The 27,395-nt window shown below is 50.3% G+C and overlaps 1 protein-coding gene and 1 long non-coding RNA gene across 4 annotated transcripts; both read right to left on the reverse strand.

Annotated features, from left to right (window-relative positions):
- Positions 1–3,107: 3,107 nt before the first annotated feature.
- Positions 3,108–6,758, reverse strand: LOC144369000 (uncharacterized). The gene is made up of 2 exons (XR_013428413.1): positions 5,043–6,758; positions 3,108–4,953 (listed from the first exon to the last, which is right to left on the reverse strand). It is a non-coding gene; the product is annotated as an uncharacterized LOC144369000 (long non-coding RNA).
- A 3,081-nt stretch (positions 6,759–9,839) lies between these two features.
- LOC144368996 (uncharacterized) lies at positions 9,840–27,152 on the reverse strand. 3 transcript variants are annotated; one of them, XM_078028023.1, is made up of 13 exons: positions 27,128–27,152; positions 26,818–27,030; positions 21,789–21,976; positions 20,617–20,822; positions 20,175–20,380; positions 18,987–19,101; positions 17,487–17,602; positions 17,091–17,321; positions 15,882–15,996; positions 13,477–13,577; positions 13,194–13,310; positions 12,105–12,219; positions 9,840–10,209 (listed from the first exon to the last, which is right to left on the reverse strand). In XM_078028023.1, the coding sequence occupies exons 2-13, from the start codon at positions 26,857–26,859 to the stop codon at positions 10,004–10,006; spliced, it is 1,758 nt and encodes a 585-aa protein (XP_077884149.1). In that variant the 5' UTR covers positions 26,860–27,030; positions 27,128–27,152; the 3' UTR covers positions 9,840–10,003. The 3 variants fall into 3 exon arrangements, with proteins under 3 accessions (XP_077884149.1, XP_077884150.1, XP_077884151.1); XM_078028024.1 differs by lacking the exon at positions 13,194–13,310 and having other exon boundaries at positions 27,128–27,150; XM_078028025.1 differs by lacking the exons at positions 12,105–12,219; positions 13,194–13,310 and having other exon boundaries at positions 10,189–10,209; positions 27,128–27,147.
- Positions 27,153–27,395: the final 243 nt, after the last annotated feature.

Genomic DNA, 27,395 nt, shown 5'->3' on the forward strand with positions numbered 1-27,395 from the left:
ACTCATAGACAGCATGTGGTTTCTATGAAAGCTGGTGAGGGAGCAGGAGTAACGAAGCTCATGGAACAGGTGACCTCAGGGAATACTGACAGATAGGCCAAACTGGAGAACATGTTCCAGCTAACATTGGTATTTGGGCTCCTGAGCCCAGTCCTGTTTGAAAAAAAGTTGCAGACAGGCAGTGTTCATGTACAAAATGTCTACCATGTAAAAGTGGGTAATTGAAATGTCATCTAGGTACACATCTGATAGAATGGTCAGCCAACCTATGAATTTCATTCTAACAAATAAAAAGAAAAACACAGACATGAGACATAAAGATAAAACCTTGTCTTCACCAGGATGCCTAAAAATAAGTTTTATTTGCCTCATGCAAATAGCTTTCAATAGAACTTCTGATTTCTGAATGAACCCATTCAATTTTATAATGCACAGATCATAAGGTTTTCTTTACAGAATATTCTCTTCTTCTTCTTCTTAAAGCCTCACATAGAAAATGTCTCACAGGACATAGGAGGGAAATGACCCAAAGGATGAGAGAATGGCTGGAACCGTTCTCAAATGTGCCCATGTAGCCTAAAGTTTGAAGGCACCTAATTGTACTCTAAAACAATGATGAACCTATTTGATCCATTAATTAATAAATAGCACCGCTTTGCCACTTGAACCAAATCACAGAAAAATGGAAACAGATGATCGAATTCCTCTTCTCCCATCACTTCCTGGCCCAGACTCTCCCCAGAGGTGACTCTGGTCATCTGTCTATTAGGGAGTCACCCGTGGTCCCTTATCTCTCAGAAAAGAAAATCACCTCAGCTACTGTCCCTAAAGCCAAGTGATGGCTGCGGTTTCCACACTGTGTGGATCTGGAGAGATGCACAGTGCCGCTGGACCAGCCAATGTTCAGGGCTGTGTCTGTGTCCCACAGCTGAAACATGTGGTCCAGGGTCTTCTTTCCACCCACAGGTCCTAAGAACTTGCAGTCAGCACGTGCCTCCTTATTCACTGTGGCCACAGACTTCCTGCCAATGGCCATTGCATTGTACATGTCTTATAATTTAACACGGCATTGAAATGAACTTCCTTCTGGGAGCTTCCCAGGGCACGTCCCAAGACCTGAATTTCTGTGTTGTAGGGAGCATAGCATTCGTGCATTTTTTAAGTTTCATGGATAATGTTAAATGTGCCTCCAAAGTGTATGAAAAAAGCTTATCTTCCTATCCCCTCCCAGCACATATTATCAACATCCTTAATTTTGGTAAAAAATAAATAAATAAAACACATCATTTGAGCCTGTGTTCATCTTCTTGCCAGCTGTGTTCCAGTGACCTCCTCCCATGCATAGTGCTCATCTGTGTTTCTCCTCGTGCCTCCTGTTATACTGGGTTGCCATTTCCTCCCAATCAGTCCCTCTGTTTTGACAATGTTTGGGGCATATTTCGTTGGAGAGTAGTTTCTAACGTGGATGGTCAATTGAACCATCTTGACAGCTTTGGGTTTTGAGGATTGAAGCCAACCCTCCCCATTTCTAGGCCACAGCCTCTTCTCCTAGATTTCTACCAGTATTCCAGTAAATATTTCATTTAATTTGGTTGGTCTCTGTGTCTGGGTTCAAGACTTAGGTCCTGCACTTGCTAGCAGGGACATTGTGCTTTCTGGTTTGTTGTGTTGGCTTCTTGGGGACACTGTGAGGATCAGGTAGGCAAGGCAGGTAGAGTGGCTGGCCTAGAGCATGGCCCAGAGGGAGCGTTTGATCAACATTATTTGTAAAATGACAGCTGTCAATTATCACAACCAACATGAAAGGCCATCCTAATAATCATCATTATTAAAATATTGGTCACAATAATGTTTTCTACTTCTATGGTACAACTGTATTATACTCTCCATGAGTGAGGTCACAGGCCATGTGTCATTGTGTGCCTGCTTCTGTCACTTAGCCTGGAGGCCCCTGGCATAGTTTGCGCTTCAGGACTGGAAGCTCTTTTACGATACAGTTTTCAAGTGGCCATTGGTCGCCTGATGGTTCTCCATGGGGTCATCTGAGCCTGGCTTGCATCTGGCTCCTGCAAGCAACATCCTGTTTTGCTAGAAACTCCATCGAAAGAGGCTTGGAACTCCTGCTCTCTTGTTCATCTCTGAAGTTCTGCCATTTCTTCTAAGATGGCTCCATCTCCAAACCCCCTCCCCTGCTCCAGGGCTTTGAAGCGGTTTCTTTGGAAGCTTCTGCACAGGGTTAAGGACAAGCCATTCCTCACATGCTCCTTCAACAGGAGGAAGAGAGGGACCAGAGGGGCCATAGGGAGCAACCTCCTGCTCTGTTCCAGGCAGCCACTTCCAGGCTGGGGCTGCAGCCTGGGGCTCTCAGGACGGCTCTGGCTAAGGGGGAAGCCCTACCCAAGCCTGGGTCACAGCCTCCCATGCCCCAGGGCAGCTGGTGAGCACTGGTGGAGGGTGGAGGGGAAGGCTTGCACCCCAGGAGTCGGGTCTGGACAGCATTCAGGTGGGAAGAGACCACTGGTCACCAAGGGGATGTGAAGCAGGGGGTGACCCAGGGCAGCCATGAGATCTCCTCTAAAGAACACTGTGGTCCCAGCAGTACAAAGGGACTGAGTGACATTATTACTCTTCCCTGTTTTAAGGACAGAGGTGTGGAAGGGATTCCTGAGAGTCACAGAAAACGTGGCTCACAGGTTTCATTTTGCCATCTAGGAGTGACTTTGGCCGCACTGGTGGCAATTCCCCGGACCTTTGATGAGCCCCCTGGCATCCTCCCAGTGAGTCCTCCCAGGCCCAATCTCAGGGGCAGACAGCTGCTCTGACTGCTCTCCCTGGACCTGAGGATCACATAGGGTTTTGAAATTCTTTTTGTTGCCGCACTGGGCATTGAGCCCAGGGCCTTGCACATGCTAGGCAAGTGCTCTACCGCGGAGCTCACCCAGCCCTGAGGGTGACAGGTTTGGAGAGCATTTGCTACCTGAGTCTTGGTGAGGTGAATCCTCATAGCCCTGAAGTCAGCACGTTTCTCTACCAGCTGCGTTTGCAGGGTTAAGATCTTAGCTTGAGTTTTGATTTCCCTTATTTCTTCACTTCTCTCTCTCTCTCTCTTTTGGTACCAGGGGTTGAACCAAGGGGTGCTTTACCACTGAGCCACATCCCCAGCCCTTTTTAAAATACTTCATTACAGACAGAGTCTCACTGAGTTGCTCAGAGCCTCACTAAATGGCTAAGGTTGGCTTCAAACATGTCATCCTCCAGCCTCAGCCTCCAGAGTTGCTGGGATTACAGGCATGCACCACTGCCCCCCAGCTCTGCACTATTCTTAATCAGAGAACATGTGGGGCTATGTTTACTAGTTATGAATTGAGTTGCCCTCCAGAGAAAAGGAAAAGTAACAAAGCACTGCTGTGTGGGCAAATCATTAATGACCCCAGGACAGGGTCAGCTTTCTCGCAAGGAAACCCCACTGCGAAAAAGGAGCCCCTTGGCCAACGCAGTGGTGCACTCCTGGAATCCCTGCACCTCAGGAGGCTGAGGCAGGAGGATCAAAAATTTCAAAATCAGCCTTAGCAATGGCAAGGCACTAAGCAAATCAGTGAGACCCTGACCCTAAATCAAATTCAAAATTGGGCTGGGGATGGGGTTCAGTGGTCAAGCATCCCTGAGATCAATCACCGGTACCACCCCCCACCCCCCACCCCCCATGAAATAAAAGAGCCTCTGCTAAGGACTTCCATGTTGGCTGAGGCAGCTGCCTGCAGTGGGTGTCCTGCAGAATGCAGTCAATCTCCCCAGGCCTGGGCTGTGGGTAGGGGTTGGCCCGGAGACCAGGGGTTAGCCCCCAGCTAATGATCACTTGGTATTGTGGTTTGGATTTCAAATGTCCCCATTGCCCATGTGCTAAAGGCTTGGTCACCAGCCTGTGGCCCTTGGGACATAATGGAAACTTTAGTAGGTGGGGCCTCCTGGAAGGAATGAGATCATTAGGGGTGTGACCTTGAGGGGGATATTGGGACCCAGACCAGTCCTACCCACCCTCTTCCCAGTTACCCAGAGATGAGCAGCCTCCTCTGTCATGTGCTCCAGCTGCCAGGATGTCCTACTGTGCTGCCACAGGCCCAAAGCAACAGGGCTAAGGTGCCATGGACCGAGACCTATGCAGCCATGAGCCAAAAGAAACCCTGTTTCCTTTTAAGGGGATTCTCTCAGATGCTTTGTCACAGCAACAGAAAGCTGACAGCACCCTTGGTCTGTGACCCCGCTTTATAGATGGGGATGCTGAGGGCCCACAGGAAGCCGACCAGCCCCAGGTCACATGGTCCCGTAAAAACAATTATTATCCATTCATTCACTGACTACATGGCAGGAGTTGGACTCCAGATCTCAGTGTTTGAAAAAGTTGTGTTTCCTTCCTGCCCCTTAGTCCCTCGCTCTCTTTTTTGTATGAATCCAAGAAGGACCTTCAGGAGATTGCAATGCCACCCAGTCATCGTAGCCACTTTGTACTTGAACATGAAGTTCATAGGATGTTTCTGCTTCACATTGTGTTAGTCACTAGTCATCAGAGAGCTCTGTGCTTTCACCTACAGAGTGCCACCCCACTTCCCTGCTGCAAGGACTCTTCCTGCCAGGTCACCTGCTGGATGGAGGGCACTGCCCAGTGCCCTAGATCTCTCCTGAATGTCCTGTGACCAACCCACTGCAGGCCAGGCAGACATCCACAGAAAAAAAACAGCGAGAGGGTCTGGCGCCCCCTGCAGAAAGCACCCCCGTCCAGGTACTGTTATATAGATGCCCACAGAACATTCCTCAAACCTGCAGCAGCTTGGACTGCATCCAAATGCAACCACAGGCCGAGCACAGTGCCACCCACCTGTGCTAGAGTGACTCCGGAGGTTGAGGCAGGAGGATTGTGGGTTTGAGGCCAGGTTTAGCAACTTATTGAGGCACTGTCTTAAGATAAAGAATTAAAAGGGCTGAGGATGTAGCTCAGTGGCAGAGCCCCTGGTCCAATCCCCAGTACCAAGAGGAGGTGGAGATACCAGAGATGGGAACTTCTGAGTTGGGTCAATGGTAACTCCAAGTCCAATGAGACTGAATGCACAGGGGAAGCTTTAACCCGCAAAAGAAAAGGAGGCAGAGAGCTTCAGCTCCAGGTAAAGGACTAGGAATTGAACCCGGGTGCCTTACCACTGAGCACACCCCAATCCTTTTTATTCTTGTTTTGAGAAGGGGTCTTGCTACGTTGCTGAGGGTCTCACTAAATCACCAAGGTTGACCTCAAGTGATCCTCCTGCCTCAGCCTCCTGAGAATCTCTGGGATTACAGGCATGCACCACCATGCCCAGCAGGAAAGGAACTTTTATCAGTGCAGCCACACGGGAAAGGCAGGTGACCCACATCTTAGCCTGTCTTCAGGGGGTGACAATGACTTGGAGCTTTTATAGAGAGGGGAATGAGGGCAAGGGCTTGGGCTTTGCACAGCTGCCAAAGCAGGTGGTCCTGACCAGTTGAGGTCTGTCCATCTTCCCAGGATTGGCCAGGTGGTGCCTTGTCAGGAGAGCTGTGTCACCTGCTTTGGCTCTCAGATGCACATCAATCAGACCTTGTTCCTGGGACATGAAACAGACTGCATGGGGGCGGGGGTCTGGATTCTGAATTAAGAGCAACTTCCTTCTGCTGAAAATAGAGACGGGCTGCAACCCCACGCCCACCTCAGGAGCCAGAAAAGCTAAGATGGGTCCCGCCCTTCCTCAGGCCTGAACACAGGCCATAGGCCTAGGCATTTTCTGTGTTTTTCCCATTTTTGCTTTTCTTCAGGCCAAGGAAATTCACGTATGTAGATCACTTGGGTTTTGTTTCTATAAACTGTAACCACTTCTGTGGGTCAAGGGCTTCTTCCAAGCCTTCTGGCTGCTTCTCCCCAGTTTGATCAAAGTTCTTTATTTTTTCCTTTTTCTTTCTTTCTTTCTTTCTTTTTTTTCTTTTCTTTTTTTTTTTTTTTTTTGCCTGTTCCTTGTGCTGGTGGGCACTGATGCAGCCAGCAGGGTCCAGTAACAAATCCAAGGTGACTCAGGCAAAGGGGATGGATGGGCCATATATTGAGGCAGAGATACTGCCCTTCTAATTCTGCCTTTAGCATCCATTGGATGTCTGCGGGTAGACGTGGAGGGCTGGAGTCCTCCTTACAAACTCCCCAAGACTCAAGTCAGAAAACACTGAAAGCCCTGTCGCCCTCAGGGACAGGGCCCCAGACAGTTCCTCGGTGCCTCCCAAAGGCTGCCAAAAGAGAAGTGACTTGAGGCCCGACTCCAGGAGGATCATCAAGGGGCGGGACAGGGGGACTTCAGGTAAAAAGCCGCAGGCAGCTCGCCCTAGGACCCCAGCCCTCACCAGCCCCACCGCGTTCCTGGACAGAAGGTTTCCTCGAGCATCCTCACTGGGTGTCCCTGCAGCAGGGCCCCAAGATTGTTCTGGAAAGGGATCTGTCAGGTGGGAGCGACAGAATCTCATGAAATTTTAAGTACAACAGAATGCCAAATGACTACTCATTCCAGTGAAGACATGCTGCAAATAAGACTTAGAACACGTGCTGCAAACAAGACTTAGAAAAGTGTCCTCAGAGAAGATTCTGTCATTCTGCATTTGCTTCTGAAAGTTGAAGCACACAGTTCTAATGAGCCCAGGAAGAGGTTGATACCCAGTTGAGTTGGCATATGATGTGCCAGAGCTCAGGACTTCAGGGCTGCTGTCAGGTGGTTCCCAGACTCTTCTGGTCCTCACCTTCACTCAGTGTCTTTTTGTTGGTGATGTCATTCAGCAATGGATTACTGACCCAGAGATTGTTCAGTATTGCTCAGTAGGATCAAAACACTGTCACCAGTTGTAGGTAGCCAACTCCAGGTGAGAAACTTGATAGATGTTAATGCTCATGGCTTCACACCAGCAACCTGCCCCTCAGTGATCATGCTCTCTAAAACATACACCATGCTAAATTGTGTGGAAGCATTCTAGGTCTAGCCAAACCACACGATCTTTCAAAAACAGCCCAATAACATTTAGAGGATTCACTCTCCAAAGCAAGCTTGCCAATGCCTGAGCGCCCACACACTCGATTGGCGCCAACCTCACCTCCTTTTAGAATGCACACATCCACCAAGATACCACTGCCTGTGGTGGTTGAGCGGCCTCTCCAATGGATGAGGTGGATGTGAATGTAACACGTGAATGAATTAGCATTTACCATCAACTGGAAGAAAAAAATCCATTCTCTAAGATATGATGACGGAGCTGCTCTGTGATCTAGACCATCCCCCTCTCCTGCATCCTCTCTCTTTTCCTCTGCCTTGATGGACCTCCAACTGAGCCCAGAAAGATGTGTCCTTTCTAGTCAGAAGCCCTGTCATGGCTTCCATTTCCAGGCCCTGATTCCTGGTTAACTGCAGCCAGAGCTCGCTTTCAAGGTAGTTTCTTCAGATCCCTTTCCTACCCTAACCACAGTGTGGGCTCTGGCCCCACCCTTACTCTCTACACCACCATTCCACATTAGGGTCTTCCTGTCCCTCTCTGTGACCCAGGACTGCCCATGACCGACCCCACCCAAGAACAAGCTGTTGAACCAGGTGCCATCAAATGGATGAAATGACCAGAGATGGCTAACTTGAAGATTTCACAGAATAGTCCATGAGACAAGGAATATCCTGAACCAGTGAAATGACATAAGAGGAAGTCAATGAATTCTAACCTCAAGGGCAAATCCTACAGTACACTGGCTCTCAAATTCAGCTACACACTGGAGCCACCTGGGAGCTGTGCATAGTACTGACCGCTGGACCACCCACTGGCCCTGGGCTGATGGAATGGCTCTGGGCTAAGATGGGACACTGGGGTTTGTAAATTACCAGTTGAGTATAATATAAAGCAAACTTTGAGAACATTGCTTTTTTCCCCACATGAAGAACTGTGTGCATACAGACGCAGAAGTACACAAATCTGCAGCATAAACCTCCTTGAGGGCCATAGATTAAATGCACTGCAGTCACCAGCATCCTGGCTAGGAACACCACCAGCCTCCTATTTCCACCTTCCAGGTGATTGCAGCCCCGCCATCCAAGCATGGAGGAGTCCTCCCTGCTGAGAAATTTCAGTGTGCAGAATGGAGAGCCCTCTCTCCTGGGAGTCCCTGCTTTGACAATAAGTGCACTGGAGAAGTTGAAATCAAGTGGGAGGCACATGGGCAGGCTTTCTGGATGAGGCCCTATTGAAAGAAGAATGGGATCTGAGGAGTGGACCAGAGAGAGGAAAGATGGAAAGTACAGCAAGTACATTCAGAGCCGAGGTCAGGCCCAAAATACAATGTTGGCTGACAAGAGAGCCCTTGCACCAGGATCAACAATTTTGAGAAGGCAATGAGGACTGCCTGAAAAGATCAATTCCAAAACATTCCATGGAAACTCACTCATCACACCTTTCTGAAAACACTGGAAATGTAGGTTTCATGCAAGGAACTCTGGGTGACAGATGGCAAAGTTTGCCAAATGCAAACATGCCTACCAGCTCTGAGAAGCCATTCTCATTCACACTGCTTCAACCAGGGAAAATCCCCATGTGCTCACTGAGAACAAGTTAGCTTGTGCCACTTGAAGCTGCTTCAACAAACAGCTTCACTTCTGCACTTCTAAGCTGTTCTCCTCAAGAACTTTCAGAGCACAGTTCAGGCCTGAAACACAAAGGGTGCCAGAAAGAGATCTCTTGAATCTAGCATCACCAACGTGCAGTGAAAAAGAGGACCAGCTGAAAAGATCAGTTCTCCAAAGTCTCACTGACATCCATTTGTCACACTCATTTACAACATTCACTTGAAGTGCAGGTGCCCACATGAGTGAACTGTTTTTTTTTTTTTTTTTATCAATGGCACAGAGGCTTCAATGTGTAAGCATGCCTGTCACCTGTAAGAAGCAGTTTTGAATTCTTTTAGGTCAACAGGAAAAAAAAATAGCATGTGCTCACTTACAACAAAGTTAATCAACAAAGCAAATTGAAACTGCTTGCAGCAAACAGCTTCCATTCTCCCATTCCCCAGCTATTTCCAGCAATCGCATCCAGAGTCCAATTCCAGCTCAATATAAAATGTGTGCTCCCAAGGAAGCCTGTATAATTGACATCACCCAACTTGGGGAGGCAAGGGGAATGCTGAGAAGATCAGTTCTTCAAAACTCCTACTTTTTCAGAAAACTCATTGAAAGGCAGGGTACCCACTTGCAGCCATCAGTGGTTGACAGATGGCACAGAGGCTTCAATGTGAAACCGTGAATGCCAATCATTACAAGTGCTTCTGACACACTCTAGTGCAACCTGGGACACCCCAAAGTGCTCAACGAGAACACACTTTGTTCCTGCAAGTGGAAGCAGCTTGCATGAACTGTTTCAATCAGGAAATTCCAAGCTCTTCTCAGCAATCACATTCAGAGCACAGTTTTGGCCCAATAGAAAAAGGGTCCTAGCAAGAGGGTCCCACACCTACGATCACCTTCATAAGGTAGCTTCCCATCTTCTGTGTGGAAGTGGGTTTCTCCTTGGCCCTTATGCTGTGGAGGAGACCACTAGGAGCTAAGCTTCATGCAGGACCATCTGACCTGGACTTTTTGCAAGCCCTATGAAGCCCTCACACAAGCTCAAATGCTACAGGACTCTGCAGACCAGTCCATGCAACAGTAGACATTCATTCATTGTCTAGAGTCTACAGGTTCCTAAATGCACGGCATTCATTGTCATCAAATGCACAATTTTGATCAAAAACCATCACCAGTAGATCAGGTAACAAATCATCACAGTAGATCAGGTAACAAAAACATATATATTTTAAAATAATAATATATTAATGGAAACAACAAATACAGGATAGAGTAACAACTGTGTTACTAAACAAGGTCAAGGACAATGGCAAACTATAGATTCAAACTTTGAAGCCAATAGTAATCAATGTAAATATTCCTGGGCTGCCTCAGCCCCGCCCAGGCACACAGCAGCAGAATGGTTTTGCAAGCATCCTCAGGAGGGCTGGAGCCTTCTTTGCAGGACGAGAGGGAGGTTGAGGCTGGATCCACTCATCATTCTTTTGGGAGAGGCTCCTTTTCCTCAGCACGAAGTTGGGTTTTGTGTGAGGGTTCTTTGCGTAAAATACGTTGGCCTGCGCTGGAATCCTCAGCTCTGGGGAGAGAGGGGTGTACAAAATAAGGTGGCTCGGGAGGTGCTCCCTGGGACACCCCAACATCTGAGAGCCTGTGCCAGAAACTAACTGAGCCACACACCTGAGAGCTCTCCAATTCAGCACCAATACCAACAAGACAGCCTCCACAGTCCTCCCTGAGGAAGAACTAGGCAGAGCACTTCAACACACCTAATGTCTGTTCCTACCAAAGGCTTTGGACTCCAAAACATCCCAGGTCCTCTTGCGTCTGCCAAAGCACACCACTAGGGTTTGCATCTGAAATCTCCCACAAAAGTGCCGAAGATTCAGACCCCACATGAGCCATCTTCACAGGTGGGTTTGGAAGGAAGCATTGGATGGTGAGTGCTCTGATGTCAACATGAAATTCTCATTCAAGATGAATACACTACTGGGAGGTGGGAGGGACTGGAAGAAAGGTTGAGCATGCTTGGAGGAAGACCTAAACAGGAGTGCGCCCTGGGCAACAGTACCTTGTCCCTGTTGGCTCCACTGAATCCTCATTCTCCAAGTAGAGGTCCTCCTTCTCCTCTCTGTCTTTCTCTCTCTACCTCTCTCCCAGCCTTGTTCTCTCTCTCCCAGTCTATGCCTTTGTGGCAAAGGCTGAGGAGCTGTCCACTGCCACACACTAGAGCTTTATGGACAGCCTCAGTGCACAACCAAAGAGAAAGTTGTGAAACCCAGAGAAAAGGCCTAGGATTCTCAAGTATGGCCACAGTGAGGACAGGCTGACCAGCACGGATACCACATTAGAGCCACGCTTCTGCGTTGGTGGAGCCTGCTTCCATGTGAACCAGGCTTCTGAGAATGGAGGCCACATTCCAAATGCTGCCCTGCTGAGAACAATGATTCCAAAGACCAGCAAAGGGACTGCTTCCCTCCGACATGGTGTATGGCCCAGTGGTGCCATGACCCCGAGTGGGGGAATACAACAGCCAGCTTCTCCTTCCTCTGAACACCTCTTTCCTGTCGCCCTCCTCTAACCTAGAGCCTGTTCTCCATCCCTTCTGGGTTGGATGTGGGGATCTCTGCTATGAATTTCTTAGGCTACCAAGGCCCCAGACAGACTTCCTCTTCCATAGACTCTACTAACCTAACAGAAGGTTAAGATAGGAGACAAGTGATCCTAGAACTCATTGGGATGGTGGTCTTCAGCGTACATAGGCTGGGATAATGGCTGCTGAGGTGTTTGGCTCACAAAAGCCAACCAACCAACCAATGAAAAAGCGCTGACATTATTATCAGATGAGCTCTGTGGCTACGTGCTCAGGAAGCCCTCATCTGACTCTAGTTAGGGATCATAACCTGGCTATTGGGATCACTCCTTGGCTAGTGGACTCAGGTGCGGAAGACCATGGAATTTATGCAAAAACAGATGATTCAAGCTGTCCCCCAGGCTGTGTTTTCTTCCCAATTTCATCCTGTTACTGCTTGCTAGAATCTTGGCAATGCTCTGCCCAGGCAGTGGTTTTCTTGTCACACAGAAGGCTTTCAATCCTACTGCTTCAGTCCACAAAATGCCAGTTCCATCTTTAGCCCATGCATGCCCATGTTCCTCTGAAACCACTCCTATCTCAGACCACAGAACCATACTGCTCCTGGAAAGAGGCTTTCCTCCTCACTCCTCAATGATGTCAGCTTTGCATGCGTCTTCATGTCCAGGGCAGGGCACCTGGTGGGGGAGCCGCACTAGCCACTGGGGTATACCAAAACACCTGGAGAGCTTACACCAGCAGAAGTGCAGTTGGCTTTGTGCATGAGCCCAACACACCCTGTTGGAGTGTTCTTGGGGGTCAGAGACTACTCTTTGGTGCTAAGAGTTGACCTGAGTCCACATCCTGACCCTTGCTCTCTGTCACCTGATTGTCCCACTTACTCTGACGGTGAGACATGATTTGGCCCAGCTCATATTCCTCCGGCTTCTCCTGAGTAAGCAAGTGTAGCTCGAGGGCCCTGCGGATGACGACAGGAGCCCGATCGTGGCAGGTCACCTGGAGCAGCATGGGAGACAGGCCTTCAGGAAATGGGCCTTGAAGTGACTACTCAAGGACAGTGGGCAGGGGCATTCTGGAGGCACCTCCACTCTAAATACAAGGGCAACATCCATGACCCTACTACCTGAGGCTGACCTCCTGCTCATCGCGTGGGCTCTTCACATAGGCTACTAGCCCAATCCTTGTACATAGGACTTCCTGGACCTGCCATTGCTCTTTGTGGAGCTGCACTTCTCTCCAAGTGAAAGGACCCCACTACCTGCATACAGATGCAATCTCATCCCACAAGTTGGGAGGAATGGGACAATAGCCTCCAAGATCCTAGGTCTGCCCGAGGATGCAGGCGGCATTGGGAATGGCCTAGGCACAAAACCGAGAGGCTTTGGTCTGGATTGCCAGGGCCCAAATCAGACCCAGGAACATGACCACACACAGGAGTGACGAAAGATAGCCATGAGAGCTCCTGGCCTCCAGAGGCTCAGTGCTGGCTGGGGTGTACGAGGGCACCTCATCCGGCAAGGGTGGTCATTGGGTTACCTGGACATTTAGTGTGCTTGCTCCACATCCATACTGACTCTGCAGAGAGACCCTCTCAGCTCCTTGTTCAAGGAACATGCAGAACCTCATACTGGTGTCCTGCTCCATAGAGGCCAGCATCCCATACAGGGGAACCTGCAACCTAGGTCCTGGCCTGTTCTCATCTGTCACCCATACCTGCCTCTGCCCTTCTGGACTGCATGCTGCCACCTGACACACAGACTCCCTCAGACATGGCGGTGGACAAGCTGCTGCTCTCCCTCATCTCAGCTCCAGCCCTTCACACTGACCTCTTCCTTGTTGATTCCCATCTATCCTCCTGATCATCCAGAAGCTCCAAATTCAAGAGGGCATGAGTAGTTCATGGTATTGGACCAGTGTCTGCTCCCCACCCAGGTGTAAGCACCAGGGGACACCCCTGCTCCCAGGCTTACCAAAACAGTCTTGGCCATCTTTGGACTTTGTGTTTCTAAGTGGACACGAATTAAGCAGGTGTCTCCCACCTGCTTGTGGGAAAGCGGCCTGGAGGACTTGCAGGTTGATTCTGAGAACTGTGGGGGATGGAACATCAGCAAACCCAGAAACAGAAAGCCACCCCAGCCTGTCAGTTGGCTCTATGGGCTTCTAGCACATATGTCCAGGTGCTCGGGCTTCTTATTTCCCCAGGTGGGAGTGGAATGGCAGCACAAGTACAGCTTGAATAAGGTAGGTGTTTACCTCCTTTCCCTTGACCTCGCGGCGTTTCCTCACGATGAAATAATATTTTATTTGTGGATTCATGGACAGATACATCAGTGAGTGGTCAGGGACCTTGATTTCTGCAGAGCAAAGTGGAGAGAATTGTTAGGTGGCACTCAAGGATTATACCACAAAACACCCACAACCCCTGAGAGTCTCCGCCAGGGCGAGCCTGCACCAGAATTGAGAGCCCTCCTATCCAGCTACAGTGCCACCAAAGACTTCCTTAGTGATTCTTCCCTGGAGAAGATGATGTACAGGATTCTAAACCAAAAGAGCACCTGGCAATGGAAACAGCACCTTGGGCCCAGAACTTCTCAGTGCAGGTTGGATCTGCCAAAGGGACACTGCTAGGATCTGCATCAGGATTGGCAAAGGCTCCTGTGCTTAGGCCTTTCTCCCCAGGGCAGCCATGCTCACACATGGGCATTCAGGGAAGCGTTGGATGGTGGGCGAATTCATCCCCTTGCCCTGGATGAATCCACTCATGGATGAATACGCGGAGGGGAGGTGGTATCCATCAGAGGTGTGTTGGGCATGGACATGGGAGGACTTCAGCAGGGTGGTGCCCTGGAGAACTCTATTGTTTTCTAGGATCGCTCTCCTTCCCCTTGTTTCTCATCAGGAGCTGTCTGCTTGGTACTTTTATTCTGGTTCTTGTTCTACTTCTGGCTCTTCTTTCTGTCCTGCATCTTCTTGTAGTTCTTTCTGGGTCTTTTTCCTGTTCTTACATGATTCCTTCTTGTTCTTCTTCTTGTGTATCTCCCTCCACCCTTCCTTCTGTTCACCTCCTTCTTTTTCTTCTTCTGCCTCCTGCTCTTTATCGTGTGATCCTCTCCCCACTCAGGAGTGTCTCTTTCTCCTCCTCCTCCTTCTCCTTCTTTCTCTGGCAATGGTGGGGCGTCCTGAGGAGTTCAAATCTATCACACTCTTCTGCCCAGATGCAGCCTCTGTTCAGTAGTCCAAGATGAAATCAGTTCTCAATCAATGGCCAGGAGTGAAACCAAGACCAAAGACAAGTGACTTCCTTTCTTTGTCATTGTCACAGTCAGGAAAGACTGAATAACACACACCACATTCTGGATAGGCTTCTACCTGTGGTAGTCAGCACCTCATCTGGACCAGGATTGCTAAAATAGATTCCACCTCCATAAAGCTTCCCCAATGAAAACAAGGTTTCCAAAATCTAGGAGAGGGCCAGCATCACTGCCACCCTCCTGCCATAAGGCATAGATGCCATCACACCTAGTGGGTTCCAGGCCCCCCGGAGTCCTCCCTTTTGACGTCTGTTACACACAAACCTCCCCTGGTCTGGAGCCTGCTCTCAACTGATGCTTGGGTTGAAAGTCTGTTTCTAAAATCACCTTTGTAGATTCTCGGTTTGGTAATTCCTTTTGACTGGCTTATTTTTTTACTAGGGATAAAACCAGAGGCACTTAAGCACTGAGACCATTCCCAGGCCTTTTGACTTGGGTAAAGGGTCTCCCGAAGTTTCTGAGGCTGTTTGGAAATCCCCATCCCCTTGCACTGCCTCCCAAGTCCCTGAGATTCGCAGACACTGCCCCTTGCCCAGCTCCTTGCACCTCAGTCTTCCTCATGTGTGAGACAGAGCCAACTCAAATGAGGCGGTGTGTGAAAATGGGAAAACTCACTTACGTGCCCGACAGATGGTGGGTTCTACTGTGGACAGGCTGGGATGGTGGAGGCTAGGAGTGTCGGGCTCACAAGAAAGGAAAGAGCACTGGCATTGTGGACAGCTCAGCATTGTGGCCTCTGTTCTTCAGATGCCCTTCTTTGTTGCTGGAAGGAATAATAACCTGGCCATTCTGATATCTCCAGGAGATGGGCACCCAGGCACAGAGGACTTGGAATTGTTCCAAATAGAACCCAAACAGGCTGTCCCCTGGCCTTGACTTCCTCTTCACTGAGTCCTGTTCCCAGCTGCTGCAATCCTGACATTCTTGAGTAGGCAGGACTTCTCATATCCTGGCCATGGATTGGGACCTGTGCGGCTTCCGTCCATAGCAATGCTGATCCAATCAGGACCCAAGCTCTGCTCCTCTTCATTTGAAGGCATCCTTATCAGTGAGCCATAAACCAAACTGATGATGGATTGAGCCTCTCTCTCTGCCTTGCCCTCATCGATATTAGCTTTGCATTGCCAGACCAGGTCCAGGGGAGAACACGTTTAGGGAGGTCCAGCAGCCCCCTGGGGCCGCACTGAACACCTCCACATTGGACACGCCCATCACTGCACTTGGTTTCCTGCACCAGGCCCACCACACTCTGGCTGTTTTAGGGCCAAGGCCCACTTTCTCTTGGCTGTGAGTTATCCTGAGCCCACTGTGGATCATGTCTCCCCACTGTCTGATTGTCTGACTTACTCTCATGCAGAGACATCATTCTCAGCAGCTCAAAGTTGTCCACATCCTCATGCTGCAACAAATTTTGGTCCAAGGCCCTGCGGATGAGGCTTGTCACCCTCTCCTGACATGTCACCTAGATCAGGGTGGGACAAATGTCATCAGAGAATGGCTTTTAGAGGAGCTACCCAGAAGACTGTGGTCAAACATTCAGGAGAAAAGTTAGCTACATATACAAGGGCACAATCTTGTTATCCTGCTACCTGAGTGTGGCCTCCATATACCCCCTGGTTTCTTGCAACGTGCTACTAGAACAATCCTGGTACAAATATCTGCCTGTACCTGCCATCTCCCCTCCCCCTGGGGAGCCACATTTCACTCAGGTCAAAGGACCAAACTACCTATGCACAGACACACTCTCATCTCACTGAGATGACAGCAATGGGCCAGGGATCTGCGCACCAAGTGTGCTCTGGGATGCAGGCTGCCTTTGTGGGTGGAAGAGGCAGATGCACTGAAAATTTTGGTCCTGACTGCCACTACACAAAACAGACTCAGATACAAGTGTGTGCACTTGAGTGCTTCATGATAGCCTGGAGAGGCCCTGGGCTCTGGAAGCTCGGTGCGGGTCTGGTTCTAATGATGTACTTGACTCAGCACTGGCAGTCACTGAACATGTCTCCTCTGCAGCTGGACACCTGCAGCATTAGCGTGTCTACTGCACATCCATAGAAATTCTGCCAAGAACCCCTATAGTTCTGTATTTACTTACATGAAAAGGCTGACATTCCGAAGCTGTGGCATGACCCCCCAGGTGATCCGACCCCAAATTTCCACACCTAGTCATGCTAAGGAGGTTCTCTTCCCTGCTACCAGGAACACACCCCCTCCTACACATGTGACAAGTCACTGCCAGCTCCTCTGCTCCAACCTCACTCATTGAGAATACCAAGTTCTAGGCACTGCAGCCTGCACCCTGGACATATCTCTGCCTTCATCTGTCCACAGCAGATGCCTTCATCTGTCCGTCTGCACTTCTGGCCTGCCACACCCACAATACACAGGCCCACTCACCGCTGCAGCTGGGCATGCTGAGGCTCTCCCCCCTCAGGGCAAGCCCTTAAGACTGACCTCTCTCTTCTTAATTTCCCACCACAGCCCCAGGGTTAGCTGTGTCTCCTGCCTTCCACTGTGTGGACACCCAGGAGGCAGCCCTGCTGTCAGGCTTACCGGAATGCGCTTTGTCTCCCTCAGGCTCTGTCCCTCTAGGAGGACGTGGACAAAGCGGCTGTCTTCCACCTGCTCGCTGGAGTGAAGCGGTGAGGAGCTGCTATTGGTGACTTTTCTCATGCACCACTCATTGCTTTGGGTGGCCTGGGGCAATGGTCCTGCAGCCACCGCAGAGCTGCTGCTCACAGCTGCTGGGATCCTGGATGCCACTGCCACAGAAGGCTCCAAGAACTGTGGGGGATGACAACATCAGCAAAGCCCAGCACCTGCACCCCACCCAGCCTGGCATTGGCTCTGTGGGCATTCTACAACATCCATCCAGAACCTGAGGTTCTTGTCCCCTTGGAGGATGTGGAGTGGCACCAGGAGTAAAGACTGAAGAAGGTGGCTGTTTACCTCCTTTGGCTTGACTTTAAACAACTTGCTGGCAGCTGTTTCCCGAAGAAGAAAGTCATAATCCACTCTGCCATCCAGGGCGTAATATACGTTTCCATCTGCAGGGATCCTCAGCTCTGGAGAGGCAGGGGCAGAGGCGTGGTAGGTGACACTCAAGGAATACACTACCCAACATCCCCCACAACTGAGAGCCTCTGCCAGCTCAGGTCTCACACACAGACCTGAGAGCCCCCGAATCCAGCTACTGTTCCACCAAAGACTCCCCACTGATTCCTCCCTGAGGACCCTCTATGCACAGGAGGTCCCCTACAGGAACACCTTTCAAGGAAATAGCCCCTTGTACCCTAGACCCTCTTAGTTCACGTTGGACCCACCAAAGACAAACAGCTACACTTTGTATCTAGATTGGTCCCCTAAGACTCATGTGTTCAAGGTTTTCTCCACACTGCAGCAATGATCACAGGTGGGTTTGGGGAAAAGCACTTGATGGTGGGTGCCTCCACCTTGCCAGTGGATTCATCCACTCATACAGGGCTACAATAATTGGAGGGGTCTGGTTTGGAGGTGTGTTGAGCGTAGGTGGAGGATGTCCACAGCAGGGCTGTGCCATCCAGAGATATATATTTCTCTTGAGTTCCCCACTTCTGCATTTTCTCCTCATGAGTATAATTCTCATTCACATTTTTAATCAATTTATTGTTATACTTCTTGTTCGGCTTGTGTTTCTCCTTATTGTTCTTGTTCTTCTTCATCTTCTCCTCATGCTCTTTCTTAAAGTCATCTTGACCTTCTTATTCATGGTCTCCTCCTTCAACTTATTTTCATTTTTCTACTCCTCTTTCTCCTCCTCCATGTCCTCCTTCTCCTCGTCCTCCTCATGCTTGTCCTCCTCCTCCTCCTCGTCCTCCTCCTCCTCCTCCTCTTTCTTCTTCTTCTTTCTCTCTCCCTCTCCCTCCCTCTCTCTCTCTCTCTCTCTCTCTCTCTCTCTCTCTCTCTCTCTCTCTCTCTCTCTCTCTCCAAGAAGAGTTTACAAGCTGTGAAGGGTTCTATTCTACCACACTCTTCTCTCTAGAAATGGCCTCTGGTCCTAAGTGGACTCAGTTTGCAATGAATAGAAAGATTGGAAACCAGAAATGATTCTTCATTGAACTGCTTTTCTCATGTACTCAACTAGGTCAGGAAAGGTCGCCAAAGTAGGCACCCTGTGGTTGTCTGTCTTCTTTGACACAAGACAAAGAAGGCTCTCTTCTTGGCCCCTTGTGGATAATAGCTTTGCAATGCCTCCTCAGGCCAGGGAAAGAACACATGATAGGCAGGTCCACAGCCCCTGGGGAACATGAAGAACCTGCAGATTGATGCCCCATCATTACACTTTGTTTTATGCACAAGTCCTACCATACTCATCCTGGGCACTGAGTCAATGCACACTGTGTTTTGGCTCCCAGTTATCGTGAGCCCACTGTGACTCACTGCTCCCTACCCTCTGATGGTTCCACTTACTCTGATGGTTCGAGAGAATTTGCAGAAGCTCGTAGTTTTCTGGGTCCTCCTGCTGGAGCAAGTGTGCATCTAAGGCCCTGCGGATGATGACTGGAGCCCTGTCCTGGCAGGTCACCTGAGCAGGGTTGGAGAAAGCTCATCAGAGAGGGAATTTGGGAGTAGCTACCCAGAGGACAGTGCTCAAGGACAATCAGAGACAAGTGAGCTCTCAACACAAGGGAACCATCTTGATACCCTGCTACCTGAGGCCTTCATGTGATCATGTGGGGGTCTTCCTATGAGCCTCTAGTCCAATCTTGGTACAAGAGTTTGCTTCAACCTGCTATGCCCTACAGGGACAAGGGAATAAGGACCAAAAGACTTTGTACAGACACACTCTAGTCCCATCAAGATGGGTGGAATGGTCCAGTGCACTTCCATATCCCTGCTCTGGTCTGGGATACAGCTGCATTTTTGTGTGGACCAGGCACAAACCCTAGTTGCTTTGGTCCTGACAGCCAGGGCACAACACACACTAGGACTCTTTAATGATAGGCATGGAAGCGGCTGGGCTCGAGAGTGTCAGTGCTTGCTGGGGTGTCAGCAGTTTCAGACCCAGCAGGTGTAGTGGTTCAACATGGCTCCCCTGGAGGTGGACACCAGAGTCTCATGATGGATACTCCACACCCAGGAAAATTCTGCAGAGAGAGCCGCTAAATCTCTATTCACATACATGCAAACTAGGACACTAATGGGCCCCTCCAAGGCCCCCAGTTCTCTGTGACCCACACCTACCCACCCTAATCATTCTACAATGGCTCCCTTCCCTTCAACCAGCAACATATCCCCTCCCCCACACAAGAAAATGACTGCCAACTCCTGTGCTTCAACCTCCACGGTTCAATATACTCCTCCTCATTAGCAAGGTCAGTAGAGGATGGCCTGTACCCTCGATATTTCTCTGACCTCCTCTGAACCCAGCACTCACTCCTGCACTTCTGACCTGCACACCCCAAAACACGCAGGCCCACTCGCACCCAGACCTGGCATGCTGCTGCTCTCCCGCCTCTCTCTTGCTCACTTTCTGCTCTCCTTCCTGACCTTCCAGAAGCTCCAGTTCAAGAAGACAGGCCTAGTCCAAAGTGTTTGCTGTGGACTCGGTCTTCCCCACTGTGGGCTCCCAGGAGACTCCCCTGCTCGAAGACTCACCAGGATGCTCCTATACTGTGTTGTCCTTTCCTTTTCCAGGTAGACGTGAATGAGGCACCTGCCTCTCATCCGCTTGTTATATTGGGGCCTTGGGGAGGACCGAGTAGAGACCCCTGATGTCCTGGACTCTGGCTCTGCCCCTTCCCTGGGAGAAGGCTCTGGCTCTGGGGTTGGCTGAGGAGCCGTGACAGAAACTGAGCATGTAGCTAGAGGAGAAAAGATGCCAACATGACTGCCTTGCCCTGACCTTCCCACAGACAGACAATACCCCTGCTGCCAGGAAGAACTCAGGCCCTTAGCCCACACAGGACCTCTTTGCAGACTGGGGTCACTTCCTGAATGGACAAAGGCTTGTCCTAATTTCCAGCCCAACACCAGGCATACAGACTCCCTGCAGTGGGACAAGAGTCGGACCTTTCCTCATATACCCTTAGGTACTCACCACAGTCCGCCTGGCTCTCAGGCTTTGCCTGGCTTGATTTGCCATCTTCAATTGCGGCCAGGAGGTGGTGTGCTTGGTGTTCCAGGTTCAAGCCTCCCAGCAGGAGCCACATGGATAGCAGCTGCTGCAGACTCAGAAAGCCTGGAGGCTGATGGGAAGCCTCGGAGTAGAGGTTCACCCAGGTCCCCAGGAAGGAAGGTGAGGCACTGTGGGGAGGAAGGTGTGGAGTCAGCAAAACCCTGGCCTTGCCTTCGTCACGGCCTCCAGAGAAAACCTCTGACCCTACACTGGGGAGAGCAGTCTTTCCTCAGCCTTCCCAAGTCAAATCACCTTGCAGGTCCCTATTCTGGAAACAGGAGCCCACCCTCTTGACCCCAAGCCCATTCCATGTTGAAGTTGGTCCACGGGTCCACCATAGTCACTGAAGAGGACAACGTGCAGTTATTCCCCATGGAGTCAGGGATGCAGTCACATGTAGGATATGTACTCATGGCACCTGCGGTTTGAGGCTGACCCCCATGAAAAGGGACAAAATGGCAGTCATTTGCACCCTATTTTTCAATGAATTATGAAACGTGACTGGAAACGTATCTTCACACAGTGGGTGCTTTCTCCATGTTCATCAGTGAATGAGCCCAAACTGCTGATTCCCACATATCTCTGGGTGTGGGAGCCACCATGTCCAAAGCCCCTGTCCAGCTATGTCCCAGCTAGGATGCTCTGTCCCACTATGGAAATTAACATGTCTTTATTAACCCAAAAGTGCTTTTCCCAAGGCCTGAGTTTTGAGACGCCTCTGGCACAGATCTACATTCTTCACAAAGCCAATATCACACTAGAAAGACCACCTGGCCTCGCTGAGTCCACCTGGGAATGAGCTCAGTGCACACCATTGAGCTGTGGTGCCCAGTGTGTGGGGAATGCTCCACAGACCTCTTTGGATCAGCTGGAGTCAGGATGGTTTCTCTGCCTGAGAGGGGAGTTCACTCCCCTTGCAAGGCTGTGGCAGGCACCTCCAGGACTCGTCCCATTTGGGACTGACATTCCACTATGAGTGTGGTCCTCTATCTCATTAGGTATCACAAACCTTTGGGTCCCTGCGAGGTACACGGCAGCCCCAAGACCCAGGCATGAGGGGGCTACACACTTGGGCTTGGTGGTCTGGTGCTTACCTTGGGAACAAGAGATCCAGCACCTGCTGGGTGGGGATGGAATCCCAGGAGATTAACCCCATGTTGCTGCTGAAATGTAGGTTCCTCCCACAAATGACAGGCAGGAGCTCATTCCTCAGCTGGTCCTGCCTGTAAAGTTCAAGGCTCTGTACCCTGAAGGGCTCCTCCGTGTTCTCATCATTTTCACCCTGGGTTGGGACCAAGAATGTTGGTTTAAAATGGAAATGGTGACAAACAGAAAAATGACTTGTGCCAATACACTAGAGTCAAAGCACAATGGGACAGTTCCCATCAGTACAAACACACACACACACACACACACACACACACACACACACACACACACAGTCAGAATAGCAGTCCTGGGCCATTCATCAGGGATCAGACTAGAGGGCCTGCTGGGCTCACCTGCCCTGTGCTACTCACTGTTACTCTTGAGCTCCTCTGCGACAATTGCCAGAGGCTCTGGCGTCTAAGATGAAGCCTCACCCAGTGCATCCACAAAAGGGCTAGTTGGCCCCCCTGAGATTCCTGGGAGCCTGAGGCTCGGCATTGTTTGTAACCACAGGAGAACATCCTTCTCACTCCAGTTTCTCCAACCAAATGAGCTCGGATGGCTTGGTCAGTTAAGTGGGTGCCTGGATACCAGGGTTCCATGTTCTGTTTGATCCATTGTCAAGGCAATGATGTCATTTCCTGTGCCCATACCTGAGCCTCTTTTCACATAAGACCACTTTCAAAAGCCCTATGAGCTGCTGATTTCTCCTCCATGCCTAAACATCTCAGGTGCGCAGGTGTTCACCAACAACTACCCAAACATCCCCACCAACATCTGCCCTGCTTGGTGCCACTAGAGTTCCAGCTTGGAGCCTTCAAAAATGCATTCACAACCAGTCCTTCCCTCTCAGCAGGTTTTGGACCCTGGTCCCATCATTGTGCAACTCATGGTGTGCCCAGTCTTTTCTGGAAAGTAGGGTAGCATCTAATCTCTAGGGTTTATTGTGTCTATTGGCCCATAACACCCTCTATTCTCTCTGAAATCAGAGATGGGACTCACAGGTGGCTAAAGCACAAATGTAGAGATGGGACAATCACAAGAAGGGCAGAGACAAAGAATGCACCCCAACTCAATCAGGCCTGTGTCCCACACAGGGACGTGGCCAATGTCCGTCCCATCGTGGCTGCAGTTTCCTCTCTACACCATGGCAAGTTGGAGGGGACTGAGATGCAGAGGCTGCTCCCCTCTGCCATACAACTTCCCAAGGCTTCTCCTAAGATTTCAAAAGGGCCAAGTGTGTCTAGTGTTGGGGTCTCACAGAGACTCCGAGGTACCACAGCATCCTGCTGCCCAGAACCGGTTCACCCCTCACCTCAAGGGGGCTCAGCCTCTGGATTCATGGGAATTGAAGTGGGTACAGGTGATGGGATATCACCTCCAAGACTTAGTTATGCCAAGTCCATGACCCCTGTCTGCATCCCTGTCTCCAGCACCACTCCCCTCTCTCTCTTTCCTCCCCAGAGCAAACAAATCCATTTAGCAAGGGTGTCCTGTGATAAAGACATGACAGTCACCCATCCTCTCATTGCAAAAACACTGAGGCTCAGCCAACATGGATCCTACCAGGAACACAGGCATAAACTCAGAGTCCGATCCTCCCAGCCGAGCCTCCGTGGAGCCTGGACTTTCAGCCTCCTGAGTCGAGGAAACAGAGGTGCCTAGCCGAGCCACCTTGGATGCAGCCGCACACAAACTGAACACATCAATGCCCCTTGCTCTCAGTTGTGAGTAAGAGGGGAGGTGGTGTTTCACAACCCTGGACATCAAGTGCAGTCTCCAGGCTTTGGGGTGTGCCCTGGCCTCTCTCTATCTGCCCAGGCCCTCCAACACACACTGGCCTTTTACCCAACCTCCTCCTAGGGCCAAACTCAATCCTGCCTCTCAATTTCTTCTGCCTTCCCCAACACACTGCTCCGCAAAATGAGCAGGGCTGGCTCTCTGTTATCATGCTGGTGTCAGCAGCAATGCCACCCCACTGACATCATTCTGAGTCCCAACCTAGGCACTACAGCTGTCCTTGCCACATGTGGCCCTGTTTGGGCTCTGGCTCTTGCTCTTTTCTTTCATGTGCATGTGTTCTGAAGTTTTGAGTTTCTCCCACTGCAGAACTGCAGCTGTGGCAGGGTAGAGCTCATGAAGGTGACATTCTGAGCCACATCCAATCCCATCAGGACTGTTAACTGGGGTGACTGCTGGAACACAGTGATGAGTGAACACATGGGAGGTGGTTGGACCCACCTTGCCTCTGAGTGGTTTCCTTTCAGGACAGGAATGTAGGGATGGGAGCCCCTGGCGTGGGATGCTTCGCACAAGGCGTGACCACAAGCTCTTTCCTGGCAAAAACTGGCTCCACTAAGCATGGAGAGCACTGTCATTCCTGGTGGCTAACAACAGCCCTGGACCCAAGAAAGGAACCCACACTCAAGATTAACGTCTGAGTGTGCGTGTCCTCGAGGAAATGAGGTCTCCTGATCCCAGGTGCAAAGGGGTAAGTCCTCTAACTCCAGGGGCCATGAAGGGACATCTGAGTTTCCCTTGTCCTTCTTTCCCTCTCTGAACCCATGGTGTCCTCACACTAACCACAGTTAGGACCCTGGCCTCATTCCCCAGTTGGGATCATTAGGCTCCATAAAGGACAGTCTTTAAGATGCTCAGTAAACCACCACCCTCTGCACAACCCATAACCCTATTCACCCAAGAGGCAAGAGGATTTCTATTCAGGAAAACCAGGAAAGAGAGAGCCTTTCTCAAGGACACAAAGACATTAGTGAGTGAGGGAGTGATTAATGGATGGAGAACTATTTCCACCACCAACTTCCAGGGGCATATATGGCCCTTTGGGCACAGGTACGGACCCTTTTTTTCCAATCAACTTTTTCAGAGAAGTGAGGCTGCCTTCTAGATGGCACCTCCACACTAAGGGGGTCTCCTACTTCTTCCACATGTTCATATTGCAACGGGCCTCCCACTGTGCATCTGAGAACACTCTGTGGGCATCTGTAGCCTTTCAAGACCCCAGAAACCATGCGGGCACCCCAGCACCAGCAGAGCATTTGTGCACATCACAACAATCACCCCGGGTGAGAACTCTCCATTCCACTCTGTACTAGGCCCTGCCATCTGTACTGATCAGTCCAACCCCTCTCCTTCCTGTTTCTTGATTATACTACCATGGTTCCCACACATGGATGCCAGGGTGCTTGTGCCCCCCCCCAACCATTTGAGTTCCAGGAACAGTGGAATGTGTTTGGGAACTTCTGGATGACGGGAAGTCCCACCCTCCAGGGTTTCATCTTCAATGTAATGAGTGCAGAGGGAGCCAGGAGGGCTCTGTCAGGTAGAGAGAGGTGGGAGCTGATGGAGCCTCAACTAAGTGCCCAGGACTCTGGGTTCAGAGCTGGTGTTATGTGGAATTGTTGAGAGAAGTGAAGAAAACCCAGCTCACTGTACGCAGAGACAGCAGATGCCCTCACGTGGTCAGGCTGCTGTGCTAATCAGAGCCCCAAGATGTTCCACAGGTGTGGAGGTGGGGAACCCACGTGCCAGCCCAGGCTGTTCCTGAGCACCTCTACCTGGATTCGAAAAACGTGACTCTGCATCAGAGTCCTCACATCAATGTATCCCGGCCCCCCACCCCAAAAGTTCTCTCAGAGACAGTGAGGTTCCACTGCTCTGGACTTGCCCTTTTCTCTGGGATTCTGGGGGACCATTAATTAGGAGGTCACAACAATTCTCAGCACACAGGCTGAGCCTACTGAGATCCCAGGAGTATCCAGGCATTGCTTCTATTTATAGTCCATCATGTCCCACGACACTGTGGACACATATTGCACTCACCTAAAGAAACCACCAGGCCCAGGGCCTTCGTGCCACTGGCCTGCAGACACCTGGAGGAACAGGCAACCTATAGGCTGCGTGGAACCAAAGACCCTAGATCCTGGGATCTGAGTTGGACACACAGCTCACGTGCACACAGTCACCACTGTCACTGAGAGTGCAATTGAAACACCCGCAGAGTTAGCAGTGGACCTGATATGCCCACGAGTGGGGGTGAACTGCATCCTTTGAAAATGATCGTGTCCAGAGAAAGGCAAATTTTGCAGGATTTCACTTATCTCAGATTCTCAATTATCAGGTTCATAAAAAGATAAAGTACAATGTTCTTTTCCTGGGCCTCAAGGGCACTAGAATTCCGCATTGATGGCAAGAGTATGTCCACGTGAGTTCTGGAGATGCATGGTGGTGACGCCTATACACCAACATCAACATGTTTAATGCCACTCAACTGTGTCCTCCAAAATGGTTTAATTACAAAACGGATGTTTGGTGTCAATTACCACAATGTAAACCCTTGGGAGACTGCTGATTGACTTATCTTAGCGTAAGTCAATGAATAAAGGTCCTCTGGTGTCAAGCTACAAAATGTGGGATGAGCATGGATGAGGATGGGCGGGAATATCCTTCCCCTCTAACACAATTAGGGAAGGATGTGCTGCCCTCAAGTGGCTGGGGGGCCTGGGATCCTGCCACAGAGGGGGATTCCAAACCTCACATCCCCTGACCCAGGCCAGAAGACCAGGTAGAGTCCAAGGACCCTGGGGCGGCCCAATGGCAATAAAGGTCAAAAGGAACTGGGATCTACCTGGACCCTCAATCCCCTACTCTGAGCAGGGCTGCATGACGAGGCCAGAGGCCATCCACAGCAATCTGCCTTTACAGAAAAACAGGGACTCCAGGCTGCCTCTGGCTCACTGACTCAGGGTGGTGTTTTCATAAGTAAGACCACTTCCTCACATTTGACCAGCAGCTCATGCGCTGACAGCACAATGGCTGGCTTGACTCAGGCCCTGAGAAATGAAATAGAAAATTCATAGCAAACCCTTCTTTATCTCTTCCACATCATCAGGGGGTATGATTCATTTCCATCAACAAAGATGTCTGAAATGATGTCTAAACATGCTGGGGACTCACGTCCGTGTGGAACTTTTCAGGATAAAGGGGATCAAATCTCATGAAGCAACTCTTCTCTCCTCTAGCCCATGGGCAATGCAAGGAACCTGCATGTTACCAGAGGCTCACTCTCTCTTCTCATGTCTTCTGGAAAGGATTCAGGAATGCTTCCTTCAAGGTGAAGCAGAAGCCTGCATTCCCAGCTGCACAGAAGTGTTTGAGGGCAGTGTCTCCCTTAAAACCCAAGAAGAAAAACAGGTCATTAAACAGGCACATGGATTAGAGTACATGATCAATGATCCCTCCTCCCTGAAGCCTTCCACATGCCCACCTTCCACATTCACAGAGAAATGCTTGGCCATTCTCAAGACCAGGAGACCATGATGCTCATCACCAGGAAGTCAATAGGCACATGAACAGAGCAGCATGGATTGCAGAAGGTGGCACACCAAGGATCTGCAGCACAGCTGCTAGAACACCAGAGCTTAACTTCAGTATTGACTTTCTGCCACCTGCCAAGTACGATGTTAATGTCAAGCACAACATGCAGATATGCAAGTAGTGGGTGACACGGTGCATCCATTCACAGAAGTGGGCAA

This window comes from Ictidomys tridecemlineatus, chromosome 12, assembly GCF_052094955.1.
Source record: "Ictidomys tridecemlineatus isolate mIctTri1 chromosome 12, mIctTri1.hap1, whole genome shotgun sequence".
Taxonomy (NCBI): domain Eukaryota; kingdom Metazoa; phylum Chordata; class Mammalia; order Rodentia; family Sciuridae; genus Ictidomys; species Ictidomys tridecemlineatus.